The 24,966-nt window shown below is 48.3% G+C and overlaps 2 protein-coding genes across 4 annotated transcripts in view; one reads left to right on the top strand and one right to left on the bottom strand.

Moving 5' to 3' along the window:
- The window catches only part of LOC109876968 (trafficking kinesin-binding protein 2), a 75,327-nt gene extending 50,380 nt beyond the window's left edge, over nucleotides 1–24,947 (bottom strand). For all 3 annotated transcript variants that reach the window (XM_031817416.1, XM_031817415.1, XM_031817417.1), the window contains exons 1-3: nucleotides 24,796–24,947; nucleotides 16,599–16,823; nucleotides 15,442–15,625 (exon numbers count right to left, since the gene is read on the bottom strand). In XM_031817416.1, the coding sequence (XP_031673276.1) occupies nucleotides 15,442–15,625 (184 nt within the window). In that variant the 5' untranslated portion in view covers nucleotides 16,599–16,823; nucleotides 24,796–24,947. The remainder of the gene's footprint in view (nucleotides 1–15,441; nucleotides 15,626–16,598; nucleotides 16,824–24,795) is intronic.
- Nucleotides 282–6,742, top strand: LOC116364192 (E3 ubiquitin-protein ligase TRIM21-like). Its single transcript, XM_031817419.1, has 2 exons — nucleotides 282–334; nucleotides 2,582–6,742. The coding sequence occupies exon 2, from the start codon at nucleotides 2,591–2,593 to the stop codon at nucleotides 3,863–3,865; it is 1,275 nt and encodes a 424-aa protein (XP_031673279.1). The 5' UTR covers nucleotides 282–334; nucleotides 2,582–2,590; the 3' UTR covers nucleotides 3,866–6,742.
- Nucleotides 24,948–24,966: the final 19 nt, after the last annotated feature.

Here is a 24,966-nt window from a genome sequence, read left to right as displayed (position 1 = left end):
CACCTCCCTCCACCTAGGGTTTAAAATACATACAGGCCCTGGTGCCATCTGACACATGAAGAAACAGACATGTTCACTGGACCAACACTGGGCTCTGATAAATTTATACATGACTTGAACACACAAACAGCTAGTTTTCCTTTACCAAAACAAAATTCATTGTCAAATAAACTAAACTAAGCCAAGCAGAGAAAGTGCAACAGTTAAGTTCTGTCCAGAACAGGGAGGAGTTGAGAGATACCTTTTTGCTAAAGTGAAAGTACAAGTGCATAACTCTCCCCTCTTGACAGAAGGTGGACTGTGTAGAGCAACGAGGAGCAGGAAACACACCCAGGTACGTACAGAAACACAAATATTAACCTGGACATTGGGGATTATTATTTTAATAAGTATTGTTCTGTCTGTGATCTTTGTTAAATTCAGACTAAAATCTGATAATTGACAATGTTACAAATACGTTTTTAAAGCTACTTCTCCACATGTAAATACTAAATGTGTTCCATAATATACAAGAGTAGGTCAACAAAACACACTTCCTGGATCTCTGGTCTCGACCTACTCTGGATTAAAAGTATCGTCTGTCTGTGGAACACTGTGAATAAATATTGTATGGGTAGAACTACATACACTCGTCTTAGCATCTAAAGATATATTTAGCATTCAAATAGTGAATTTCTATCCAACGCTGACTCATTCAAGGAAGTCATTTTATAGATATGGTTCCTCCACAGATGGAAAGGGGGAAAACTCAGATTATTTACAGATACAATGGCAAGAAAAAGTATGTGAACCCTTTGGAATGACCTGGATTTCTGCATAAATTAGTCATCCAATCTTATCTGATCTTCATCTTAGTCACAACAACAGACAACACAGTGTGCTTAAACTAATAACACACAAATGATTGTCTATATTGAATACATAATTTAAACCTTCACAGTGTAGGTTGGAAAAAGTATGTGAACCCCTAGGCTAATGACATCTCCAAAAGATAATTGGAGTCAGGAGTCAGCTAACCTGGAGTCCAATCAATGAGATGAGATTGAAGATGTTGGTTAGAGCTGCCCTGCCCTATAAAAAAAAAAAATCTGCAAAATTTGAGTTTGCTATTCACAAGAAGCATTGCCTGATGTGAACCATGTCTCGAACAGAAGCGATCTCAGAAGACTTAAGAATTGTTGACCTGCACAAAGCTGGAAAGGGTTCCAAAAGTGGAAAGGGTTCCAAAAGCTGGAAAGGGTTCTCTAAAAGCCTTGATGTTCATCAGTCCGCAGTAAGACAAATTGTCTAGAAGTGGAGAAAGTTCAGCACTGTTGCTACAGGAGAGTCCGTCCTGCAAAGATGACTGCAAGAGAAAAGCGCAGAGCAGAATACTCAATGAGGTTAAGAAGAATCCTAGAGTGTCAGCTAAAGACTTACAGAAATCTCTGGAACATGCTAACATCTCTGTTGACGAGTCTACGATACGTAAAACACTAGACAAGAATAGTGTGCATGGGAGGACACCACGGAAGAAGCCACTGCCCGAAAAAAACATTGCATCTGAAGTTCGCAAAAGAGCATCTGGATGTTCCACAGCGCTTCTGGCAAAATATTCTGTGGACAGATTAAACTAAAGTTGAGTTGTTTGGAAGGAACACACAACACTATGTGTGGAGAAAAAAAGGCACAGCACACCAACATCAAAACCTCATCCCAACTGTAAAGTATGGTGGAGGCAGCATCATGGTTTGGGGCTGCTTTGCTGCCTCAGGGCCTGGACAGCTTGCCATCAGACAGAAAAATTAATTCCCAAGTTTATCAAGACATTTTGCAGGAGAATGTAATGTTATCTGTCCTCCAATTGAAGCTCATCAGAAGCTGGGTGATGCACCACAACAAAAACACAAAAGTAAATCAACAACAGAATAGCTTCAACAGAAGAATATGCACCTTCTGGAGTGTCCCAGTCAGTCCTGAAATCAAAACAATTTAAAATGCTGTGGCATGACCTCGAGAGCGGTTCACACCAGACATCCTAAGAATATTGTTGAACTGAAATAGTTTTGTGAAGATGAATGGTCCAAAATTCCTCCTGACTGTTGTGCAGGTCTAATGCGCAACAGAAAAGGTTTGGTTGGGGTTATTGCTGCCAAAGAAGGGTCAACCTGTTATTAAATTCAAGGGTTCATTTCATTTTTCCATCCTACATTGTGAATGTTTACACAGTGTGTTCAATAAAAGACATGAAAACACAAGTGTGTTATTAGTTTAAGAAGACTGTGTGTGTCTATTGTTGTGACTTAGATGAAGATCAGATCAAATTGTATGACCAATTTATTTAGAAATCCAGGTAATTCCAAAGGGTTCATATACTTTTTCTTGCCACTGTACAAATGCCTGTGACGGCATGTAGCATTTTAAAGTAGTCTAGTGGGTGGGACTTGTTCTGGGTTAGGGAGGGATCACAGGATTCCATCCAAGCCAGTGGAAGGGATCAACCAATAAATCATGTTCCTGAACAAACACTCCAGTACAGCAGGGGGGAGTAAAACTCTAAAATGAAGACAGCTACATTTCTAACTCTGTGGTCTTCTATTAGGTTTCAGAAATGTCCACCTCCAGCACTGTCCTGTCTGAAGAGCAGTTCCTGTGCTCTGTCTGTCTGGATGTGTTCACTGATCCAGTCTCTATTCCATGTGGACACAACTTCTGCAAGGTCTGTATCAGGGAATACTGGAACACCACTGCCCTGTGCCAGTGTCCACTGTGTAAGGACACATTCAATACAAGACCGGACCTAAAAACCAACACAACGCTCAGAGAAGTTGCAGATCATTTTAAGAGGATGAAGGTCAGAGACAGAGAGGAGTCCTCTTCCAAGCCTGGAGAAGTAGCACAAGTGCAGCAGATGATCCAGGAGCGACTGCTGAAGGTTAAGGAGATCAAACTCTCAGTAGAGCTCAGCCAGAGAGATGCAGAGAGAGAGATAGCAGGAAGTGTGGAGGTCTTCACTGCTCTGGTGCGCTCCATTGAGAGAAGTCAGGGTGAGGTTATTGAGGTGGTTGAGGAGAAGCAGAAAGCAGCTGAGAGGCAGGCTGAAGGGCTCATTGAAGAACTGGAGCAGGAAATCACTGAGCTGCTGAGGACAGGCACTGAGCTGGACCCCCTCCACCAGAACTCCCCATCCCCAGTCAAGGGCTGGTCTGAGATCAGTGTTCACAGGGATCTGCATGTAGGAACTGTGAGGAAAGCTCTTTCTCAGCTGGAGGAGATGCTTCATAATGAGATGGAGAAGTTGTGTAATGCTGAGCTGAAGATGATACGGCAGTGGTCAGTGGATGTGACTCTGGATCCTGATACAGCACATCCCAATCTCATTGTGTCTGAGAACAGGAAACAAGTGAGCTATGGAGACAAAGGGCAGATTCTCCCTGACCTCCCAAAGCGGTTTGATATGCATCTATCGGTCTTGGGAAAGGAGGGCTTCTCCTCAGGGAGATTCTACTTTGAGGTTCAGGTGAGAGGGAAGATTGAGTGGCAGGTAGGCGTGGCCAGAGAGTCCATCATCAGGAAGGGCCCAAAAGTTAAAAGCCCAGATGCTGGACTCTGGGCTCTGTATATGAAGGGTGAGAATAAGTATGAGATCAAGGACACACCCCCTATCCCCCTCTTCCTGAGTCAGAAACCCCAGAAGGTGGGGGTGTTTGTGGATTACAAGGAGGGTCAGATCTCCTTTTATGATGTAGAAAACATGTCTCATATCTACTCTTTCTCTGGTTGTACCTTCACTGAGAAACTATATCCATTTTTTAACCCCTGTGATAATTCTGAGGGTCCAAACTCAGCCCCATTGGTCATCTCTCCTGTCAATCACACTGACTGAATTGGGGTCCAATAAGGCAGAAGTGCTGATAATATTGGGCCGCTTCCAGGTGGTCTGCCAAGGAGTCGCAAAACAAATTTCACAACACCTGGATAGGTGTTTAACATTACACCAGAAACCGCATCAATATGATGTTATAATCTCAAGCATGACTGCAATATATCTAATGTGCCGTTCAATGATTGGTTCATTTGTGGAGCATCTTAAATCAGAGGATTATGCTTGAAATCTGATCTACCGTTGAATATTGTTTTAGTTTGTCTTTTTTCAAATTTATTTTCCCCATTTTTCAGTATAGTGTGTTGAGATGTTGTTTGGATTAATTTGGGAGTATGTACTGAATTATCCAAATCTAGTACAATGCATCCAATTTCTTGTGAGTTGTCATTGTATGTGGTCAATGTCAAATAAACATAATAAATACAGTGAATAAATGTTTTGTTCTTGTTTTTATGAGTCTAAATTGATTATAAGGACGATGCATCCCAGAGGGCAGTGGAACAGAATGGTAGTTTGTGTCGGGGGGCTGGGGTCAGTTTGTTATATCTGGAGTACTTCTCCTGTCCTATTCGGTGTCCTGTGTGAATCTAAGTGTGCGTTCTCTAATTCTCTCCTTCTTTCTTTCTCTCTCTCGGAGGACCTGAGCCCTAGGACCATGCTCCAGGACTACCTGACATGATGACTCCTTGCTGTCCCCAGTCCACCTGGCCATGCTGCTGTTCCAGTTTCAACTGACCTGAGCCCTAGGACCATGCCCCAGGACTACCTGACATGATGACTCCTTGCTGTCCCCAGTCCACCTGGCCATGCTGCTGCTCCAGTTTCAACTTCCACCTGACTGTGTTGCTGCTCCAGTTTCAACTGTTCTGCCTTATTATTATTCGACCATGCTGGTCATTTATGAACATTTGAACATCTTGGCCATGTTCTGTTATAATCTCCACCCGGCACAGCCAGAAGAGGACTGGCCACCCCACATAGCCTGGTTCCTCTCTAGGTTTCTTCCTAGGTTTTGGCCTTTCTAGGGAGTTTTTCCTAGCCACCGTGCTTCTACACCTGCATTGCTTGCGGTTTGGGGTTTTAGGCTGGGTTTCTGTACAGCACTTTGAGATATCAGCTGATGTACGAAGGGCTATATAAATACATTTGATTTGGTTTCTATACAACACTTTGAGATATCAGCTGATGTACGAAGGGCTTTATAAATACATTTGATTTGGTAACTGCATGGCGGTCTTCATTTACCCTCAGAGAGAAGTGGAGCAAATGTCCCACTGGCCCTTATCTGAACAGGAGCTTAACGCCCCACTGAACAACCCTCCAGGCAGTACACTGTGGGCTGTGCCAAGAGAAACTGTCTGACCCCCTAAATCTTACTGTACCCCTTTACTGTCCCAGTAGGATGCATTGCATACATACAGTACATGCCAACGCCAACACACACCGTCCACACACCCACGCACCGTCAAAGCACGCACACACGCATCGTCAACACACACACACACAAACACACAATTCCTCTTCTTTCAGAGTCCATAACATCCGCAATAACAGCGTTGCTGTTGTTCAATGCCCTTCACTGATTATCCAAAGACAAAGGTGATATGTGATCTGAGTGTATTACATGACAACCAGAGAGTACTGTGCCAGCTCTCTGCTACTGCCAGACTGACTGGCACCTGAAGATGACATCACTGCAGTATGGAGCAGATCAGCCTGGGTTCCAGAATGAGTAGGGATGTACCTGAAAGACTGTCTACTTGTAACCACATACCACACGTTTCAATGTAAACAGTTACATGGACACATGATTTCCTGCCTGCTACGACACACACACTCTGCTGCAAAGTTTTGAGTGCCTCCACACACACACTCTGCTGCAAAGTTATGAGTGCATCCACACACACACTCTGCTGCAAAGTTATGAGTGCATCCACACACACACTCTGCTGCAAAGTTATGAGTGCATCCACACACATAGAGACTCTGCTGCAAAGTTATGAGTGCATCCACACACATAGAGACTCTGCTGCAAAGTTATGAGTGCATCCACACACACAGAGAGTCTGCTGCAAAGTTATGAGTGCATCCACACACATAGAGACTCTGCTGCAAAGTTATGAGTGCATCCACACACATAGAGACTCTGCTGCAAAGTTATGAGTGCATCCACACACACAGAGAGTCTGCTGCAAAGTTATGAGTGCATCCACACACACAGAGACTCTGCTGCAAAGTTATGAGTGCATCCACACACATAGAGACTCTGCTGCAAAGTTATGAGTGCATCCACACACATAGAGACTCTGCTGCAAAGTTATGAGTGCATCCACACACATAGAGACTCTGCTGCAAAGTTATGAGTGCATCCACACACATAGAGACTCTGCTGCAAAGTTATGAGTGCATCCACACACATAGAGACTCTGCTGCAAAGTTATGAGTGCATCCACACACATAGAGACTCTGCTGCAAAGTTATGAGTGCATCCACACACATAGAGACTCTGCTGCAAAATTTTACTAACATGCACGCACACAGACTAACTGAACCCTGCAGCTCTATGACCTAGGAGACATCAACATGTTCTGCACTCACACGCCCAGCGACACGCACGCCCAGCGACACGCACGCCCAGCGACACGCACGCCCAGCGACACGCACGCCCAGCATTTCTAAATCATCACCTTCCACAGCAACATTCTCATTGAGAATGTTAAAGACCAGCATGGCCGTTTCACCCTTTACTCTCCTTCCCCTCGCCGTCTGTCTCCCGTGACGCTGCCGGATCCTGGCTCGACACTCAGCTGCACTTAGAAGACCAGATCAGTGGATTCCTCTGTCCTTGCCAGGGACAGCCGCTGAGGCCGCACACACACGCACACACGCGCACGCGCACACACACGTCTCTGTGCCGCTCATATGGAAGAAACATCAAGAAAAAGGGGATGTGGAGAAACATTCACCTGACTATTACACTGAGTAAAACACACAGCTGTTCATATGAGCACGTTCACCCAAGCACGCCTGTCCAGTGTGTGTTTGACAGAGACACTGAAGCAGACACAGAGCTCTTATTAGAACTGTACCCTCTCTACACCATGACTGTCCTGTCAGTCCCACCAGATCACCACGTAACACTGTCCTGTCAGTCACACTGGATCACCTCATAACTCTGTCCTGTCAGTCACACTGGATCACCACATAACTCTGTCCTGTCAGTCACACTGGATCACCACATAACTCTGTCCTGTCAGTCACACTGGATCACCTCATAACTCTGTCCTGTCAGTCACACTGGATCACCACATAACTCTGTCCTGTCAGTCACACTGGATCACCACATAACTCTGTCCTGTCAGTCACACTGGATCACCACATAACTATGTCCTGTCAGTCACACTGGATCACCACATAACACTGTCCTGTCAGTCCCGCCATCACTGCCCTGTCAGTCACACCATCACTGCCCTGTCAGTCCCACCATAAACACCATCACTGCCCTGTCAGTCCCACCATCACTGTCCTGTCAGTCCCACCATCACTGTCCTGTCAGTCCCACCATCACTGTCCTGTCAGTCACACCATCACTGCCCTGTCAGTCACACCATCACTGCCCTGTCAGTCACACCATCACTGCCCTGTCAGTCCCACCATCACTGCCCTGTCAGTCCCCCCATCAACACCATCACTGCCCTGTCAGTCCCCCCATCAACACCATCACTGCCCTGTCAGTCCCCCCATCAACACCATCACTGCCCTGTCAGTCCCCCCATCAACACCATCACTGCCCTGTCAGTCCCCCCATCAACACCATCACTGCCCTGTCAGTCCTACCATCAACACCATCACTGCCCTGTCAGTCCCCCCATCAACACCATCAATGCCCTGTCAGTCTCCCCATCAACACCATCACTGCCCTGTCAGTCACACCATCAACACCATCACTGCCCTGTCAGTCACACCATCAACACCATCACTGCCTTGTCAGTCACACCATCAACACCATCACTGCCCTGTCAGTCACACCATCACTGCCCTGTCAGTACCACCATCAACACCATCACTGCCCTGTCAGTCACACCATCAACACCATCACTGTCCTGTCAGTCCCACCATCACTGTCCTGTCAGTCCCACCATCACTGTCCTGTCAGTCCCCCCATCACTGCCCTGTCAGTCCCACCATCACTGCCCTGTCAGTCCCACCATCACTGCCCTGTCAGTCCCACCATCACTGTCCTGTCAGTCCTCCCATCAACACCATCACTGCCCTGTCAGTCCCCCCATCAACACCATCACTGCCCTGTCAGTCCCACCATCAACACCATCACTGCCCTGTCAGTCACACCATCAACACCATCACTGCCCTGTCAGTCACACCATCAACACCATCACTGTCCTGTCAGTCACACCATCAACACCATCACTGCCCTGTCAGTCACACCATCAACACCATCACTGCCCTGTCAGTCACACCATCAACACCATCACTGTCCTGTCAGTCACACCATCAACACCATCACTGTCCTGTCAGTCACACCATCAACACCATCACTGTCCTGTCAGTCACACCATCAACACCATCACTGTCCTGTCAGTCCCACCATCACTGCCCTGTCAGTCCCACCATCACTGTCCTGTCAGTCCTCCCATCAACACCATCACTGCCCTGTCAGTCCCCCCATCAACACCATCACTGCCCTGTCAGTCCCACCATCAACACCATCACTGCCCTGTCAGTCACACCATCAACACCATCACTGCCCTGTCAGTCACACCATCAACACCATCACTGTCCTGTCAGTCACACCATCACTGCCCTGTCAGTCACACCATCAACACCATCACTGCCCTGTCAGTCACACCATCACTGTCCTGTCAGTCACACCATCAACACCATCACTGTCCTGTCAGTCACACCATCAACACCATCACTGCCCTGTCAGTCCCACCAGATCATAGAACACTGCTCTGCCAGTCACACCAATGAATACACAACAGGAAGTGATGAGAGCAAGGTACTTTTACCACAGATACAAAACACAGATTCCACCCCTGTACCTAGAAAGTCACACAGGAATCCCATTCTTTGATGTTCATACCGTTCTTCTGCCATCCCAGGATTTACAGTATCCAGGTGTTCATACCGTTCTGCCACCCCGGGATTTACAGTATCCAGGTGTTCATACCGTTCTTCTGCCACCCCAGGATTTACAGTATCCAGGTGTTCATACCGTTCTGCCATACCAGAATTTACAGTATCCAGGTGTTCATACCGTTCTTCTGCCACCCCAGGATTTACAGTATCCAGGTGTTCATACCGTTCTCCTGCCATCCCAGGATTTACAGTATCCAGGTGATCATACCGTTCTGCCATCCCAGAATTTACAGTATCCAGGTGATCATACCGTTCTTCTGCCATCCCGGGATTTACAGTATCCAGGTGTTCATACCGTTCTTCTGGCATCCCAGAATTTACAGTATCCAGGTGATCATACCGTTCTTCTGCCATCCCGGGATTTACAGTATCCAGGTGTTCATACCGTTCTTCTGCCATCCCAGAATTCACAGTATCCAGGTGATCATACCGTTCTGCCATCCCAGAATTTACAGCATCCAGGTGATCATACCGTTCTTCTGCCATCCCGGGATTTACAGTGTCCAGGTGTTCATACCGTTCTTCTGCCATCCCAGAATTTACAGTATCCAGGTGATCATACCGTTCTTCTGCCATCCCGGGATTTACAGTATCTAGGTGTTCATACCGTTCTTCTGCCATCCCAGAATTCACAGTATCCAGGTGATCATACCGTTCTGCCATCCCAGAATTTACAGTATCCAGGTGATCATACCGTTCTTCTGCCATCCCGGGATTTACAGTATCCAGGTGTTCATACCGTTCTTCTGCCATCCCAGGATTTACAGTATCCAGGTATTCATACCGTTCTGCCATCCCAGGATTTACAGAATTACGAGTATAGAACACAAGACGCATAGACGCTTTTAGCTAAATGCACAAACCAAATGCAAAGACAAATTCAGCACGTAAAGTTATAGAAGTACAGCTAGTAGCCATTTTCGGTGCGAGTGGACATTGGGGCGGCAGGTAGACTAGTGGTTAGAGCAGTAACCGGAAGGTGGACATTGGGGCAGCAGGTAGACTAGTAACCGGAAGGTGGACATTGGGGCGGCAGGATAGCCTAGTAACCGGAAGGTGGACATTGGGGCGGCAGGTAGACTAGTAACCAGAAGGTGGACATTGGGGCGGCAGGTAGACTAGTGGTTAGAGCGTTGGACTAGTAACCGGAAGGTGGACATTGGGGCAGCAGGTAGACTAGTAACCGGAAGGTGGACATTGGGGCGGCAGGTAGACTAGTAACCAGAAGGTGGACATTGGGGCGGCAGGTAGACTAGTGGTTAGAGCGTTGGACTAGTAACCGGAAGGTGGACATTGGGTAGGCAGGTAGACTAGTGGTTAGAGCATTGGACTAGTAACCAGAAGGTGGACATTGGGTAGGCAGGGTAGACTAGTGGTTAGAGCGTTGGACTAGTAACCAGAAGGTGGACATTGGGTAGGGAGGGTAGACTAGTGGTTAGAGCGTTGGACTAGTAACCAGAAGGTGGACATTGGGTAGGCAGGTAGACTAGTGGTTAGAGCATTGGACTAGTAACCAGAAGGTGGACATTGGGTAGGCAGGGTAGACTAGTGGTTAGAGCGTTGGACTAGTAACCAGAAGGTGGACATTGAAAAGCTACATTGAACGAGAGAAAATGAGAAAGTTGTGATGCATGCTTGTCTGAAGGAAGAGCAGCCTGTGTACATGGAGCAGAGGGGAGAGCAGCCTGTGTACATGGAGCAGAGTGAAGAGCAGCCTGTGTACATGGAGCAGAGGGAAGAGCAGCCTGTGTACATGGAGCAGAGGGAAGAGCAGCCTGTGTACATGGAGCAGAGTGAAGAGCAGCCAGTGTACATGGAGCAGAGGGGAGAGCAGCCTGTGTACATGGAGCAGAGGGGAGAAGGGAGAGCAGCCTGTGTACATGGAGCAGAGGGGAGAGCAGCCTGTGTACATGGAGCAGAGGGGGAGAGCAGCCTGTGTACATGGAGCAGAGGGAAGAGCAGCCTGTGTACATGGAGCAGAGGGGAGAGCAGCCTGTGTACATGGAGCAGAGGGAAGAGCAGCCTGTGTACATGGAGCAGAGGGAAGAGCAGCCTGTGTACATGGAGCAGAGGGAAGAGCAGCCTGTGTACATGGAGCAGAGGGAAGAGCAGCCTGTGTACATGGAGCAGAGGAGAGAGCAGCCTGTGTACATGGAGCAGAGGGAAGAGCAGCCTGTGTACATGGAGCAGAGGGAAGAGCAGCCTGTGTACATGGAGCAGAGGGAAGAGCAGCCTGTGTACATGGAGCAGAGGGAAGAGCAGCCTGTGTACATGGAGCAGAGGGGAGAGCAGCCTGTGTACATGGAGCAGAGGGGAGAGCAGCCTGTGTACATGGAGCAGAGGGAAGAGCAGCCTGTGTACATGGAGCAGAGGGGGAGAGCAGCCAGTGTACATGGAGCAGAGGGGAGAGCAGCCTGTGTACATGGAGCAGAGGGGAGAGCAGCCTGTGTACATGGAGCAGAGGGGAGAGCAGCCTGTGTACATGGAGCAGAGGGGAGAGCAGCCTGTGTACATGGAGCAGAGGGGAGAGCAGCCTGTGTACATGGAGCAGAGGGGAGAGCAGCCTGTGTACATGGAGCAGAGGGGAGAGCAGCCTGTGTACATGGAGCAGAGGGGAGAAGGGAGAGCAGCCAGTGTACATGGAGCAGAGGGGAGAGCAGCCTGTGTACATGGAGCAGAGGGGAGAGCAGCCTGTGTACATGGAGCAGAGGGGAGAGCAGCCTGTGTACATGGAGCAGAGGGGAGAGCAGCCTGTGTACATGGAGCAGAGGGGAGAGCAGCCTGTGTACATGGAGCAGAAGGGAGAGCAGCCTGTGTACATGGAGCAGAGGGGAGAAGGGAGAGCAGCCTGTGTACATGGAGCAGAGGGGAGAGCAGCCTGTGTACATGGAGCAGAGGGGAGAGCAGCCTGTGTACATGGAGCAGAGGGGAGAGCAGCCAGTGTACATGGAGCAGAGGGGAGAGCAGCCTGTGTACATGGAGCAGAGGGGAGAAGGGAGAGCAGCCTGTGTACATGGAGCAGAGGGGAGAGCAGCCTGTGTACATGGAGCAGAGGGGAGAGCAGCCTGTGTACATGGAGCAGAGGGGAGAGCAGCCTGTGTACATGGAGCAGAGGGAAGAGCAGCCTGTGTACATGGAGCAGAGGGGAGAGCAGCCTGTGTACATGGAGCAGAGGGGGAGAGCAGCCTGTGTACATGGAGCAGAGGGGAGAGCAGCCTGTGTACATGGAGCAGAGGGGAGAGCAGCCTGTGTACATGGAGCAGAGGGGGAGAGCAGCCTGTGTACATGGAGCAGAGGGGAGAGCAGCCTGTGTACATGGAGCAGAGGGGAGAGCAGCCTGTGTACATGGAGCAGAGGGGAGAGCAGCCTGTGTACATGGAGCAGAGGGGAGAGCAGCCTGTGTACATGGAGCAGAGGGGAGAGCAGCCTGTGTACATGGAGCAGAGGGGAGAGCAGCCTGTGTACATGGAGCAGAGGGGAGAGCAGCCTGTGTACATGGAGCAGAGGGGAGAGCAGCCTGTGTACATGGAGCAGAGGGGAGAGCAGCCTGTGTACATGGAGCAGAGGGAAGAGCAGCCTGTGTACATGGAGCAGAGGGAAGAGCAGCCTGTGTACATGGAGCAGAGGGGAGAAGGGAGAGCAGCCTGTGTACATGGAGCAGAGGGGAGAGCAGCCTGTGTACATGGAGCAGAGGGGAGAGCAGCCTGTGTACATGGAGCAGAGGGGAGAAGGGAGAGCAGCCTGTGTACATGGAGCAGAGGGGGAGAGCAGCCTGTGTACATGGAGCAGAGGGGGAGAGCAGCCTGTGTACATGGAGCAGAGGGGAGAGCAGCCTGTGTACATGGAGCAGAGGGGAGAGCAGCCTGTGTACATGGAGCAGAGGGGAGAAGGGAGAGCAGCCTGTGTACATGGAGCAGAGGGGAGAGCAGCCTGTGTACATGGAGCAGAGGGGAGAGCAGCCTGTGTACATGGAGCAGAGGGGAGAGCAGCCAGTGTACATGGAGCAGAGGGGCGAGCAGCCTGTGTACATGGAGCAGAGGGGAGAGCAGCCTGTGTACATGGAGCAGAGGGGAGAGCAGCCTGTGTACATGGAGCAGAGGGGAGAGCAGCCTGTGTACATGGAGCAGAGGGGAGAGCAGCCTGTGTACATGGAGCAGAGGGGAGAGCAGCCTGTGTACATGGAGCAGAGGGGAGAGCAGCCTGTGTACATGGAGCAGAGGGGAGAGCAGCCTGTGTACATGGAGCAGAGGAGAGAGCAGCCTGTGTACATGGAGCAGAGGGGAGAGCAGCCTGTGTACATGGAGCAGAGGGGAGAGCAGCCTGTGTACATGGAGCAGAGGGGGAGAGCAGCCTGTGTACATGGAGCAGAGGGGAGAGCAGCCTGTGTACATGGAGCAGAGGGGAGAGCAGCCTGTGTACATGGAGCAGAGGGGAGAGCAGCCTGTGTACATGGAGCAGAGGGGAGAGCAGCCTGTGTACATGGAGCAGAGGGGAGAGCAGCCTGTGTACATGGAGCAGAGGGAAGAGCAGCCTGTGTACATGGAGCAGAGGAGAGAGCAGCCTGTGTACATGGAGCAGAGGGGAGAGCAGCCTGTGTACATGGAGCAGAGGGGAGAAGGGAGAGCAGCCTGTGTACATGGAGCAGAGGGGAGAGCAGCCTGTGTACATGGAGCAGAGGGGAGAGCAGCCTGTGTACATGGAGCAGAGGGGAGAGCAGCCAGTGTACATGGAGCAGAGGGGCGAGCAGCCTGTGTACATGGAGCAGAGGGGAGAGCAGCCTGTGTACATGGAGCAGAGGGGAGAGCAGCCTGTGTACATGGAGCAGAGGGGAGAGCAGCCTGTGTACATGGAGCAGAGGGGAGAGCAGCCTGTGTACATGGAGCAGAGGGGAGAGCAGCCTGTGTACATGGAGCAGAGGGGAGAGCAGCCTGTGTACATGGAGCAGAGGGGAGAGCAGCCTGTGTACATGGAGCAGAGGAGAGAGCAGCCTGTGTACATGGAGCAGAGGGGAGAGCAGCCTGTGTACATGGAGCAGAGGGGAGAGCAGCCTGTGTACATGGAGCAGAGGGGGAGAGCAGCCTGTGTACATGGAGCAGAGGGGAGAGCAGCCTGTGTACATGGAGCAGAGGGGAGAGCAGCCTGTGTACATGGAGCAGAGGGGAGAGCAGCCTGTGTACATGGAGCAGAGGGGAGAGCAGCCTGTGTACATGGAGCAGAGGGGAGAGCAGCCTGTGTACATGGAGCAGAGGGAAGAGCAGCCTGTGTACATGGAGCAGAGGAGAGAGCAGCCTGTGTACATGGAGCAGAGGGGAGAGCAGCCTGTGTACATGGAGCAGAGAGGAGAGCAGCCTGTGTACATGGAGCAGAGAGGAGAGCAGCCTGTGTACATGGAGCAGAGGGGAGAGCAGCCTGTGTACATGGAGCAGAGGGGAGAGCAGCCTGTGTACATGGAGCAGAGGGGAGAGCAGCCTGTGTACATGGAGCAGAGGGGAGAGCAGCCTGTGTACATGGAGCAGAGGGGAGAGCAGCCTGTGTACATGGAGCAGAGGGGAGAGCAGCCTGTGTACATGGAGCAGAGGGAAGAGCAGCCTGTGTACATGGAGCAGAGGGGAGAGCAGCCTGTGTACATGGAGCAGAGGGGAGAGCAGCCTGTGTACATGGAGCAGAGGGGAGAGCAGCCTGTGTACATGGAGCAGAGGGGGAGAGCAGCCAGTGTACATGGAGCAGAGGGGAGAGCAGCCTGTGTACATGGAGCAGAGGGAAGAGCAGCCTGTGTACATGGAGCAGAGGGGAGAGCAGCCTGTGTACATGGAGCAGAGGGGAGAAGAACAGAGGATGAAAAAACACTAGTGGGGAAATAAAGTGGCAGCTGTACGGATCCCTTCTCTAGAGCTCTGACTTCTCAAACACGTCAGAAAGCCAACAGCCCGTCTCCTTATTAATTCAGACACTTACTCAGCTAACTAACAAGTAACCAAATACCCAGCTGGAGAGTAAAGCACATCCTAGACAGTTACAAGATATCTGATGGCAAACATTTAGTAGTGAATTGCACACAACTAACTTCCATCACCACATGAGCATCGCACAACGTTATGGACTCACCAGCTTTGTCCCGTTGTGCTCTTTACAACCAACACCTGACTGGCTGCTGTTCTGGGGAACTACGGTAAGCTTTTTAAATAACGTGACAGGTGAAATCTCCTAACGTATTGCACCAATTGACTGCAGGTATTTACGTACATTTGCTACAACATATTAAAATGAATTGAAAAACTTCAAATAAATAGTTTCAACGGTATTGAGGGTATATGAAAACCATCCCGTGGGTATTTCCAAATAACCTGGTGTACGTATACCTCCCAGCCTTAACAACCACACACGGACACACACGGACACACACGACGGTGACTCACTCATGTATCTGAAGGTCTCCTCGGCCAGCATGGGGGAGATGGCGGTGGGGCAGGGCTCCTCTTCAGGGGAGCAGATGGGAGAGATCACCCAGTCCTGGCTGTCATACAGGTACAGAGACTCTGACCCCTGGGAGCCCATCGACCCCCCCACCACCACACTGCTTACTGCTGCTACTGGTGTCATCTGGGGAATAGAGGGGGGGTTAAGCATCCAAAGAGAGAAACAAATATTGCAATCATTCATGCAACAAAAAAGTATGATCAAAAGTGGGTGCAGTACTCGTGATGATCATAGGGGGGCGCCATACTAATACAGTAACTATTACAGTGAATCTACACGTCGCCCCCTATAGATGAAACCAACTCATTGCTGAAGCTGATTTCGGTAACGCTGCCTTAGAAACCATCCGTCTGAGCGAAGACTGAGTGCTGGGTTGAGAGTAGGGATGAGTGTGTGTGTGTGTGTGTGTGTGTGTGTGTGTGTGTGTGTGTGTGTGTGTGTGTGTGTGTGTCATGAATGTGTGTGTGTTCCCGTGGCTCTGGCGGTGCATAACACAATGTCTTCCGGTTCAGTGGTTATGTGGTTTAGTGGGCTGGGCTAACTATAGCAGGAGACTTGAGTCCTCACAACCGTGTACACAGACAGGAAAACACACACACATAGCACACACACCATCATCAAACAGGCCTTGAAGGGTGTGTGGTTGCAGTTTTTCCTCAGTCAGGCACGCAAGGCTCCCTTCTCCTGTTCTGCAGTCTCTTGTCCTCTCTCCATCTCCCCCCTATCCTGCAGTCTCCTGTCCTCCAGCCATCTCCCCCCTATCCTGCAGTCTCCTGTCCTGCAGTCTCTTGTCCTCTCTCCATCTCCCCCCTATCCTGCAGTCTCCTGTCCTCCAGCCATCTCCCTCCTGTCCTGCAGTCTCCTCTCCTCCTGTTTACCTCTCTCCTCAGTATCTACTGCCCCCTCTCCTCCTGTTTACCCCTCTCCTCAGTATCTACTGCCCCCTCTCCTCCTGTTTGCCTCTCTCTCCTCAGTATCTACTGCCCCCTCTCCTCCTGTTTACCTCTCTCTCCTCAGTATCTACTGCCCCCTCTCCTCCTGTTTACCTCTCTCCTCAGTATCTCCTCCACTCTTCTCCCCTTTCCTCTTCACTCACCAGTCTCTGTGCTTCCGCCCTTCTTCTCCACGCCACGGGGTTTCACCTCAAACATCTCTCCTGTTCGTCTGGGTGGAGCCTCCACCTCTCTCACACACACCGCCGGACAGGAAGAAGGGAGCGGCGCTGTGACATCACATCCTGCCCCCTCCTGAGGCGTCTAGGAGCCTGGAGGACAGTGGTGTCAAACACACAGTCTCCACTACTGGCCTCTGAACCCTAACCCTTAGCAGAAACAAAAGAAGCAGACCAGAGAAGTGTTCAGTAGGGAGAAACGTTTTGGAATAGAGATAAACAGACCAGAGAAGTGTTCAGTAGGGAGAAAGGTTTTAGAACAGAGTGAAACAGGAGGTACTACTAGTAGGTAGGCAATACACTGAGTACAAAACACCCCCCCCCCCCCACACACACACATACAGCGGCCCCCTTGAACTTTGCAACCTTTTGCCACATTTCAGGCTTCAAACATAAAGATAAAAAACTGTATTTTTTTGTGAAGAATCAACAACAAGTGGGACACAATCATGAAGTGGAACGACATTTATTGGATATTTCAAACTTTAACAAATCAAAAACTGAAAAATTGGGCGTGCAAAATTATTCAGCCCCTTTACTTTCAGTGCAGCAAACTCTCTCCAGAAGTTCAGTGAGGATCTCTGAATGATCAAATGTTGACCTAAATGACTAATGATGATAAATACAATCCACCTGTGTGTAATCAAGTCTCCGTATAAATGCACCTGCACTGTGATAGTCTCAGAGGTCCGTTAAAAGCGCAGAGAGCATCATGAAGAACAAGGAACACACCAGGCAGGTCCGAGATACTGTTGTGAAGAAGTTTAAAGCCGGATTTGGATACAAAAGATTTCCCAAGCTTTAAACATCCCAAGGAGCACTGTGCAAGCGATAATATTGAAATGGAAGGAGTATCAGACCACTGCAAATCTACCAAGACCTGGACGTCCCTCTAAACTTTCAGCTCATACAAGGAGAAGACTGATCAGAGATGCAGCCAAGAGACCCATGATCACTCTGGATGAACTGCAGAGATCTACAGCTGAGGTGGGAGACTCTGTCCATAGGACAACAATCAGTCGTATATTGCACAAATCTGGCCTTTATGGAAGAGTGGCAAGAAGAAAGCCATTTCTTAAAGATATCCATAAAAAGTGTCGTTTAAAGTTTGCCACAAGCCACCTGGGAGACACACCAAACATGTGGAAGAAGGTGCTCTGGTCAGATGAAACCAAAATGGAACTTTTTGGCAACAATGCAAAACGTTATGTTTGGCGTAAAAGCAACACAGCTCATCACCCTGAACACACCATCCCCACTGTCAAACATGGTGGTGGCAGCATCATGGTTTGGGCCTGCTTTTCTTCAGCGGGGACAGGGAAGATGGTTAAAATTAATGGGAAGATGGATGGAGCTAAATACAGGACCATTCTGGAAGAAAACCTGATGGAGTCTGCAAAAGACCTGAGACTGGGACGGAGATTTGTCTTCCAACAAGACAATGATCCAAAACATAAAGCAAAATCTACAATGGAATGGTTCAAAAATAAACATATCCAGGTGTTAGAATGGCCAAGTCAAAGTCCAGACCTGAATCCAATCGAGAATCTGTGGAAAGAACTGAAAACTGCTGTTCACAAATGCTCTCCATCCAACCTCACTGAGCTCGAGCTGTTTTGCAAGGAGGAATGGGAAAAAATTTCAGTCTCTCGATGTGCAAAACTGATAGAGACATACCCCAAGTGACTTACAGCTGTAATCGCAGCAAAAGGTGGCGCTACAAAGTATTAACTTAAGGGGGCTGAACAATTTTGCACGCCCAATTTTTCAGTTTTTGATTTGTTAAAAAAAGTTTGAAATATCCAATAAATGTTGTTCCACTTCATGATTGTGTCCCACTTGTTGTTGATTCTTCACAAAAAAATAGAGTTTTATATCTTTATGTTTGAAGTCTGAAATGTGGCAAAAGGTCGCAAAGTTCAAGGGGGCCGAATACTTTCGCAAGGCACTCTATATATATATATTTGAATAGGCTACACTGCGTATACCAAAGATTAGGAAGACCTTCCTAATATCAAGTTGCACCTCCTTCTGCCCTCAGAACAAGTTCTCATTTACAACTGAGACCTGGCCAAGATAAAGCAAAGCGACACAAACAACAGTTACACATGAAATAAACATACAGTCAATAACACAATAGAAAAGTCTATATACAGTGAGTGCAAAGGAGGTAAGACAAGGGAGGTAAGGCAATAAATAGGCCATAGTGGCAAAATAATTACAATTTAGCAATTAAACACTGGAGTGATAGATGTGCAGAAGATGAATGTGTAAGTAGAAATACTGGGGTGCAAAGGAGCAAGATAAATAAATAACAGTATGGGGATGAGGTAGTTGGATGGGCTATTTACAGATGGTATATGTACAGGTGCAGTGATCTGTGAGCTGCTCTGACAGTTGGTGCTTAAAGTTAGTGAGGGAGATGTGAGTCTCCAGCTTCAGTGATTTTGCAATTCGTTCCAGTCATTGGCAGCAGAGAACTGGAAGGAAAGGCGGCCAAAGGAGGAATTGGCGAAATACATGTTTTTTTTTTAAACTGTTGAGTGTGAAAAACCCAGACAGAATTGCAGTTCTTGACACAAATCGGTGCACCTGGCACCTACTACCATACCCTATTAAAAGGCACTTAAATATTTTAGTGATTGTAGTAGATTTAACAGGTGACATCAATAAGGGATCATATAGCTTTCACCTGGATTCACCTGGTCAGTCTGTCAATGAAAGAGGTGTTCTTAATGTTTTGTCCACTCAGTGCATGTTAGCATGTCCAATAAGAACATAGACGGCAAAAATCTAGGCTATTGTAAAAATGTTCAGTGTTACCCACAAACAAATTGAGCTGTAGCTTCTTCTCCTCCTCTAGCCCCCCCCCCCCTTCTATCCTTCCTTGTCATTTCTCCATCTCACTCCCTCTCTGACATTTGAACACTTAGGACAGAAACATTCCTCCAGCTGATTCTGCTGTTGGAGGTCTTAACCATTTAGTGTCTGAGTGAGTCATACTGACTAGCAGCTAAATCCCTGCTGAAAACACAAGTCTATAGAGACCACTCCTAGTCTCTTCCGGGCCCTAGTGAAAACACTAGTCTATAGAGACTACTCCTAGTCTCCTCCAGGCCCTAGTGTAAACACTAGTCTATAGAGACCACTCCTAGTCTCCTCCGGGCCCTAGTGAAAACACTAGTCTATAGAGACTACTCCTAGTCTCCTCCAGCTGATTCTGCTGGTGGAGGTCTTAACCATTTAGTGTCTGAGTGAGACATACTGACTAGCAGCTAGAGCCCTGCTGAAAACACAAGTCTATAGAGACCACTCCTAGTCTCCTCCATGCTCTAGTGAAAACACTAGTCTATAGAGACCACTCCTAGCTTCCTCCAGGCTCTAGTGAAAACACTAGTCTATAGAGACCACTCCTAGCCTCCTCCAGGCTCTAGTGAAAACACTAGTCTATAGAGACCACTCCTAGCCTCCTCCAGGCTCTAGTGAAAACACTCGTCTATAGAGACCACTCCTAGCCTCCTCCAGGCTCTAGTGAAAACACTCGTCTATAGAGACCACTCCTAGCCTCCTCCAGGCTCTAGTGAAAACACTAGTCTATAGAGACCACTCCTAGCCTCCTCCGGGCCCTAGTGAAAACACTAGTCTATAGAGACTACTCCTAGTCTCCTCCAGCTGATTCTGCTGTTGGAGGTCTTAACCATTTAGTGTCTGAGTGAGACATACTGACTAGCAGCTAGAGCCCTGCTGAAAACACAAGTCTATAGAGACCACTCCTAGTCTCCTCCAGGCTCTAGTGAAAACACTAGTCTATAGAGACCACTCCTAGCCTCCTCCAGGCTCTAGTGAAAACACTAGTCTATAGAGACCACTCCTAGCCTCCTCCAGGCTCTAGTGAAAACACTTGTCTATAGAGACCACTCCTAGCCTCCTCCAGGCTCTAGTGAAAACACTCGTCTATAGAGACCACTCCTAGCCTCCTCCAGGCTCTAGTGAAAACACTAGTCTATAGAGACCACTCCTAGCCTCCTCCAGGCTCTAGTGAAAACACTTGTCTATAGAGACCACTCCTAGCCTCCTCCAGGCTCTAGTGAAAACACTCGTCTATAGAGACCACTCCTAGCCTCCTCCAGGCTCTAGTGAAAACACTAGTCTATAGAGACCACCCCTAGTCTCCTCCAGGCTCTGGTGAAAACACTCGTCTATAGAGACCACTCCTAGCCTCCTCCAGGCCCTAGTGAAAACACTTGTCTATAGAGACCACTCCTAGCCTCCTCCAGGCCCTAGTGAAAACACTAGTCTATAGAGGCCACTCCCAGCCTCCTCCAGGCTCTGGTGAAAACACTCGTCTATAGAGACCACTCCTAGCCTCCTCCAGGCTCTAGTGAAAACACTAGTCTATAGAGTCCACTCCTAGCCTCCTCCGGGCCCTAGTGAAAACACTAGTCTATAGAGACTACTCCTAGTCTCCTCCAGCTGATTCTGCTGTTGGAGGTCTTAACCATTTAGTGTCTGAGTGAGTCATACTGACTAGCAGCTAAAGCCCTACTGAAAACACTAGTCTATAGAGACCACTCCTAGTCTCCTCCATGCTCTAGTGAAAACACTAGTCTATAGAGACCACTCCTAGCTTCCTCCAGGCTCTAGTGAAAACACTAGTCTATAGAGACCACTCCTAGCCTCCTCCAGGCTCTAGTGAAAACACTAGTCTATAGAGACCACTCCTAGCCTCCTCCAGGCTCTAGTGAAAACTCGTCTATAGAGACCACTCCTAGCCTCCTCCAGGCTCTAGTGAAAACACTCGTCTATAGAGACCACTCCTAGCCTCCTCCGGGCTCTAGTGAAACCACTAGTCTATAGAGACTACTCCTAGTCTCCTCCAGCAGCTAAAATGTCAATCACAGTCCTATTATAAGGACAGGCAAGCTGCAGACAGAAATGTGCCACATAGCATTAGAGAGGGGGTGGGGGGGAAGCCCCTTCCTGTTGTTTGACACCGAGACACTTTCCAATGTTAAAGGGATGACACAAGACAGGATGGGAGTTCTTATAAAGGGGCGGCTTCCCACGAGAAGCCAAGCACAGTCTTAAAGGCAAAGGCTTCTGACTGTGTTATGGAGTTGGAGGCAGAGTTAAGGCACCGAGTGACCAGTGTGGGTCGTACATGTGTGGTGTGTTGGTCCCGGGTCAAGGCTAGGCTAGTGTAGAGCTAGTGCTGTCTACAACATTTCAAGGTTGCCAGGTCGCAATTGTAAATGAGAACTTGTTCTCAACTTGCCTACCTGGTTAAATAAAGGTAAAATAAAAATAAAAAGGTGAAAATAGAGTAGGGGTCTCTGTCTGAGTGTGTTGTGTCGGGTGCGAGCGTATCCAAGACTTTCATCCTGGGTCAGGGCTAGTGCAGTGCCTTCTAAGATGATATAAAATCTCTGCATGTGAAAGAGAGAGACTGAGTATCCCTCTGCATGTGAAACACACACACACACACACACACACACACACGAGAGAGCGAGAGAGAGAAGAGATTGTATACCTCAGCTAAATAGCAGCTCAGACTCCTTACATAAGATAACTCTGTCCTCCTCACGAACCCCCAAAATATCACTGCTGCAGTGTACTCATCCTCAGGGGAATCGTCACAGTGACATTCATCTTTCAATTCCTTCTCGTTTTCACTCTATTTCCAATATCAGGGGTGATAGTCATAGGAACTGTGCTTACGAGTCAACTACATATGACTAGTAGCAAAATAGCCTCGATGTTCCATACACCAACCAGGGTCCTATTCATTAGTGCACACCGTATCAAAACATTTTGCAATGGAAAACGAAAACATGCATTTCTTATTGGACAAAGTCAGGTACAGGTACTGTAAGTCCCTCCCCGTTTTGGCCCTCTTGCCGTTTCCCAGTAAATAAGACCCAGAAGTCCTGCTTTGAGATGAAGTATGTTTATAGCAACCTTTTGAATTGGACTTAGCATCAGATACATCCATCCTTACCCACAGTAGTGCAGCAGGCCTTGTTTCAGTGACATATCCATCCTTGGGCAAGGCAAACCAAATTGGAGTTGACAGTACACTGCACCACATGCTGTCACTGGTCTACTCTACACACAAGAGACAAGGTAGCTAACTGAGACATGGGTTTATATTTCTTTCTTTCGTTCCTTCTCCCTGACTGCAGGAAGATTCTCTAGCCTTGTCTAGCCTATATCCTTCTCTTCAAGCTGTGATCTCATTCTAGCCCATCTACCTCATGTTACCACAAAGAAATCAATACCTTTAACAACTGAGGGACAGTGAACAAGTAAACACGTCTGGGAGAGGCGAAGAGAATCAGAGCGTAGCCCCGCACCCCCCTTCTCTGATAAGGTGAAAGGTCATGAGAGGCATTTCCCAAGAGATGGCTTTCCCAATGGCTTCCCTTCCTCGTCTCCTGTCATTCCCTACCGCTGATCTACAAGGGCTTGACAGATCAACGCAGCATGGTGGAGACTGTCTCAAGGGCTTGACAGATCAACGCAGCATGGTGGAGACTGTCTACAAGGGCTTGACAGATCAACGCAGCATGGTGGAGACTGTCTACAAGGGCTTGACAGATCAACGCAGCATGGTGGAGACTGTCTACAAGGGCTTGACAGATCAACGCAGCATGGTGGAGACTGTCTACAAGGGCTTGACAGATCAACGCAGCATGGTGGAGACTGTCTACAAGGGCTTGACAGGTCAAAGCAGCATGGTGGAGACTGTCTACAAGGGCTTGACAGATCAACGCAGCATGGTGGAGACTGTTGCCATCCTTTCCACTTCCTGTAGTTATGAAGGAATAGAGAGGAGAAAGGGAGGTTATCTAATCTTGTGTACAGGTGCCGGACTAAGGTCTCATCTGCAGTGGACCACCTGCTCTGCCCCAACCCTCTCTTTCTCTCTCACCCACTTTTACTGTTTTCATACTACTGTTACTGTTTTCATACTATCGTGACGAGCCGAACCGTGTCCTTTCTAGCAACTATGAGGGTTGCATAACCTGGCCAGCGCAGTACAGCTTGGCTCAGTAGAGTGAAAGGAGTTCCTACAACTCTCTTCCTCTGTGTGATTCCCTAGAAACAATCTCCAATTAGCTAGGCCCCATCTAACGGACTCTCTTCTGCACATGACTGTTTGGGTGTCAGGAGGGGGCAAGAGGACCATGTAATACCAGATTGTCTGAACACCAGGCACACATAACAACGGCTCTGGGATGGTCTGCTGAGTAGTTAGTGGAACAACTGTCCATAACCACACTCATCCTGAGGAGAAATGTCTTATTTACTTGAAACTGTACTCTTATTTTTACTTGGAAAATCAAAAAAAGTTAGAAACATTCACATCTAGGAGGGAAGAAAGTAGCTAATTGTCATTCGGTCTAGAATTTGTGCATTAACATGTTCAGAAATCAAATTTAACCAATGATTGGTGGAAATATACTCTACTTGATTCCAACAAGTACAAGATTGGATGTAAAGTTTAGATATTAGCTAAAATGTTTAATTCCCAAGTCATTACACTTAAATTATCCTAAACAGGGAATTCGAATATAGTCTTCTGGACTTTGGGATCTACAACAGTCAGCATGTGGCAATGTCAAACATTGATAGCTACATTGTTACTTTATCAACAGTAAGAATACTATTATGTGTTCGCGGGATACAGTGTAACCACCGTGGAGTGTTCGTCATAAACATCAACAAAACATCTCGCTGATTGCGGGTAATAATAAAAACAACGGCGTAGTATATGGATTTAAATATAAACTGCGATGAGCAGAAGTGACAAGTGCAAAAATAATCCTTGATCTCGCTACCAATGGAACAATTCGACAAGAGGATAGTGCAAGGACTTGTTTCATAATAATAAACCAAACCGACAATCGCAAAAAGTATGTTTTCGCCCGTTAAAATGATAATCTCACGATTTCGTTCTGAAAAGACTGAGATTTGTTTTTGGGGGGGATTGTGATGATGAATAGTATGATGAACATTGCAGAGCTAGGTAGTTCTGTGGCACATCCGTGATTTCCATCCGGCCTTTGGCAAGGATTTCATGATCCGGATTTTCTTGTAATATAAATTAACATCAACCTACCTTTCGATGTATTTTAAACACCTTAGACAAATCCCAGAGCACATGTAGTCCCATCAATCCTAAATCTCAAACAATGGCAACAGTAGATATTAGGGGGAAAATTAGCAGGCAGACTGTTGGTGCTAATAGTTGCACTACGTCATGAAATAGCGCGCGGATGAAATGAGTGAC

This window comes from Oncorhynchus kisutch, unplaced genomic scaffold (genome assembly GCF_002021735.2).
Source record: "Oncorhynchus kisutch isolate 150728-3 unplaced genomic scaffold, Okis_V2 scaffold1020, whole genome shotgun sequence".
NCBI lineage: Eukaryota > Metazoa > Chordata > Actinopteri > Salmoniformes > Salmonidae > Oncorhynchus > Oncorhynchus kisutch.
Note: the sequence above shows the minus strand (reverse complement) of the source record. Positions and strands in the feature narration are given on the sequence as shown.

Excerpts from the sequence above, each read along its gene's own strand:
- LOC116364192 (XM_031817419.1), top strand. The coding sequence starts at position 2,591 with ATGTCCACCTCCAGCACTGTCCTGTCTGAAGAGCAGTTCCTGTGCTCT.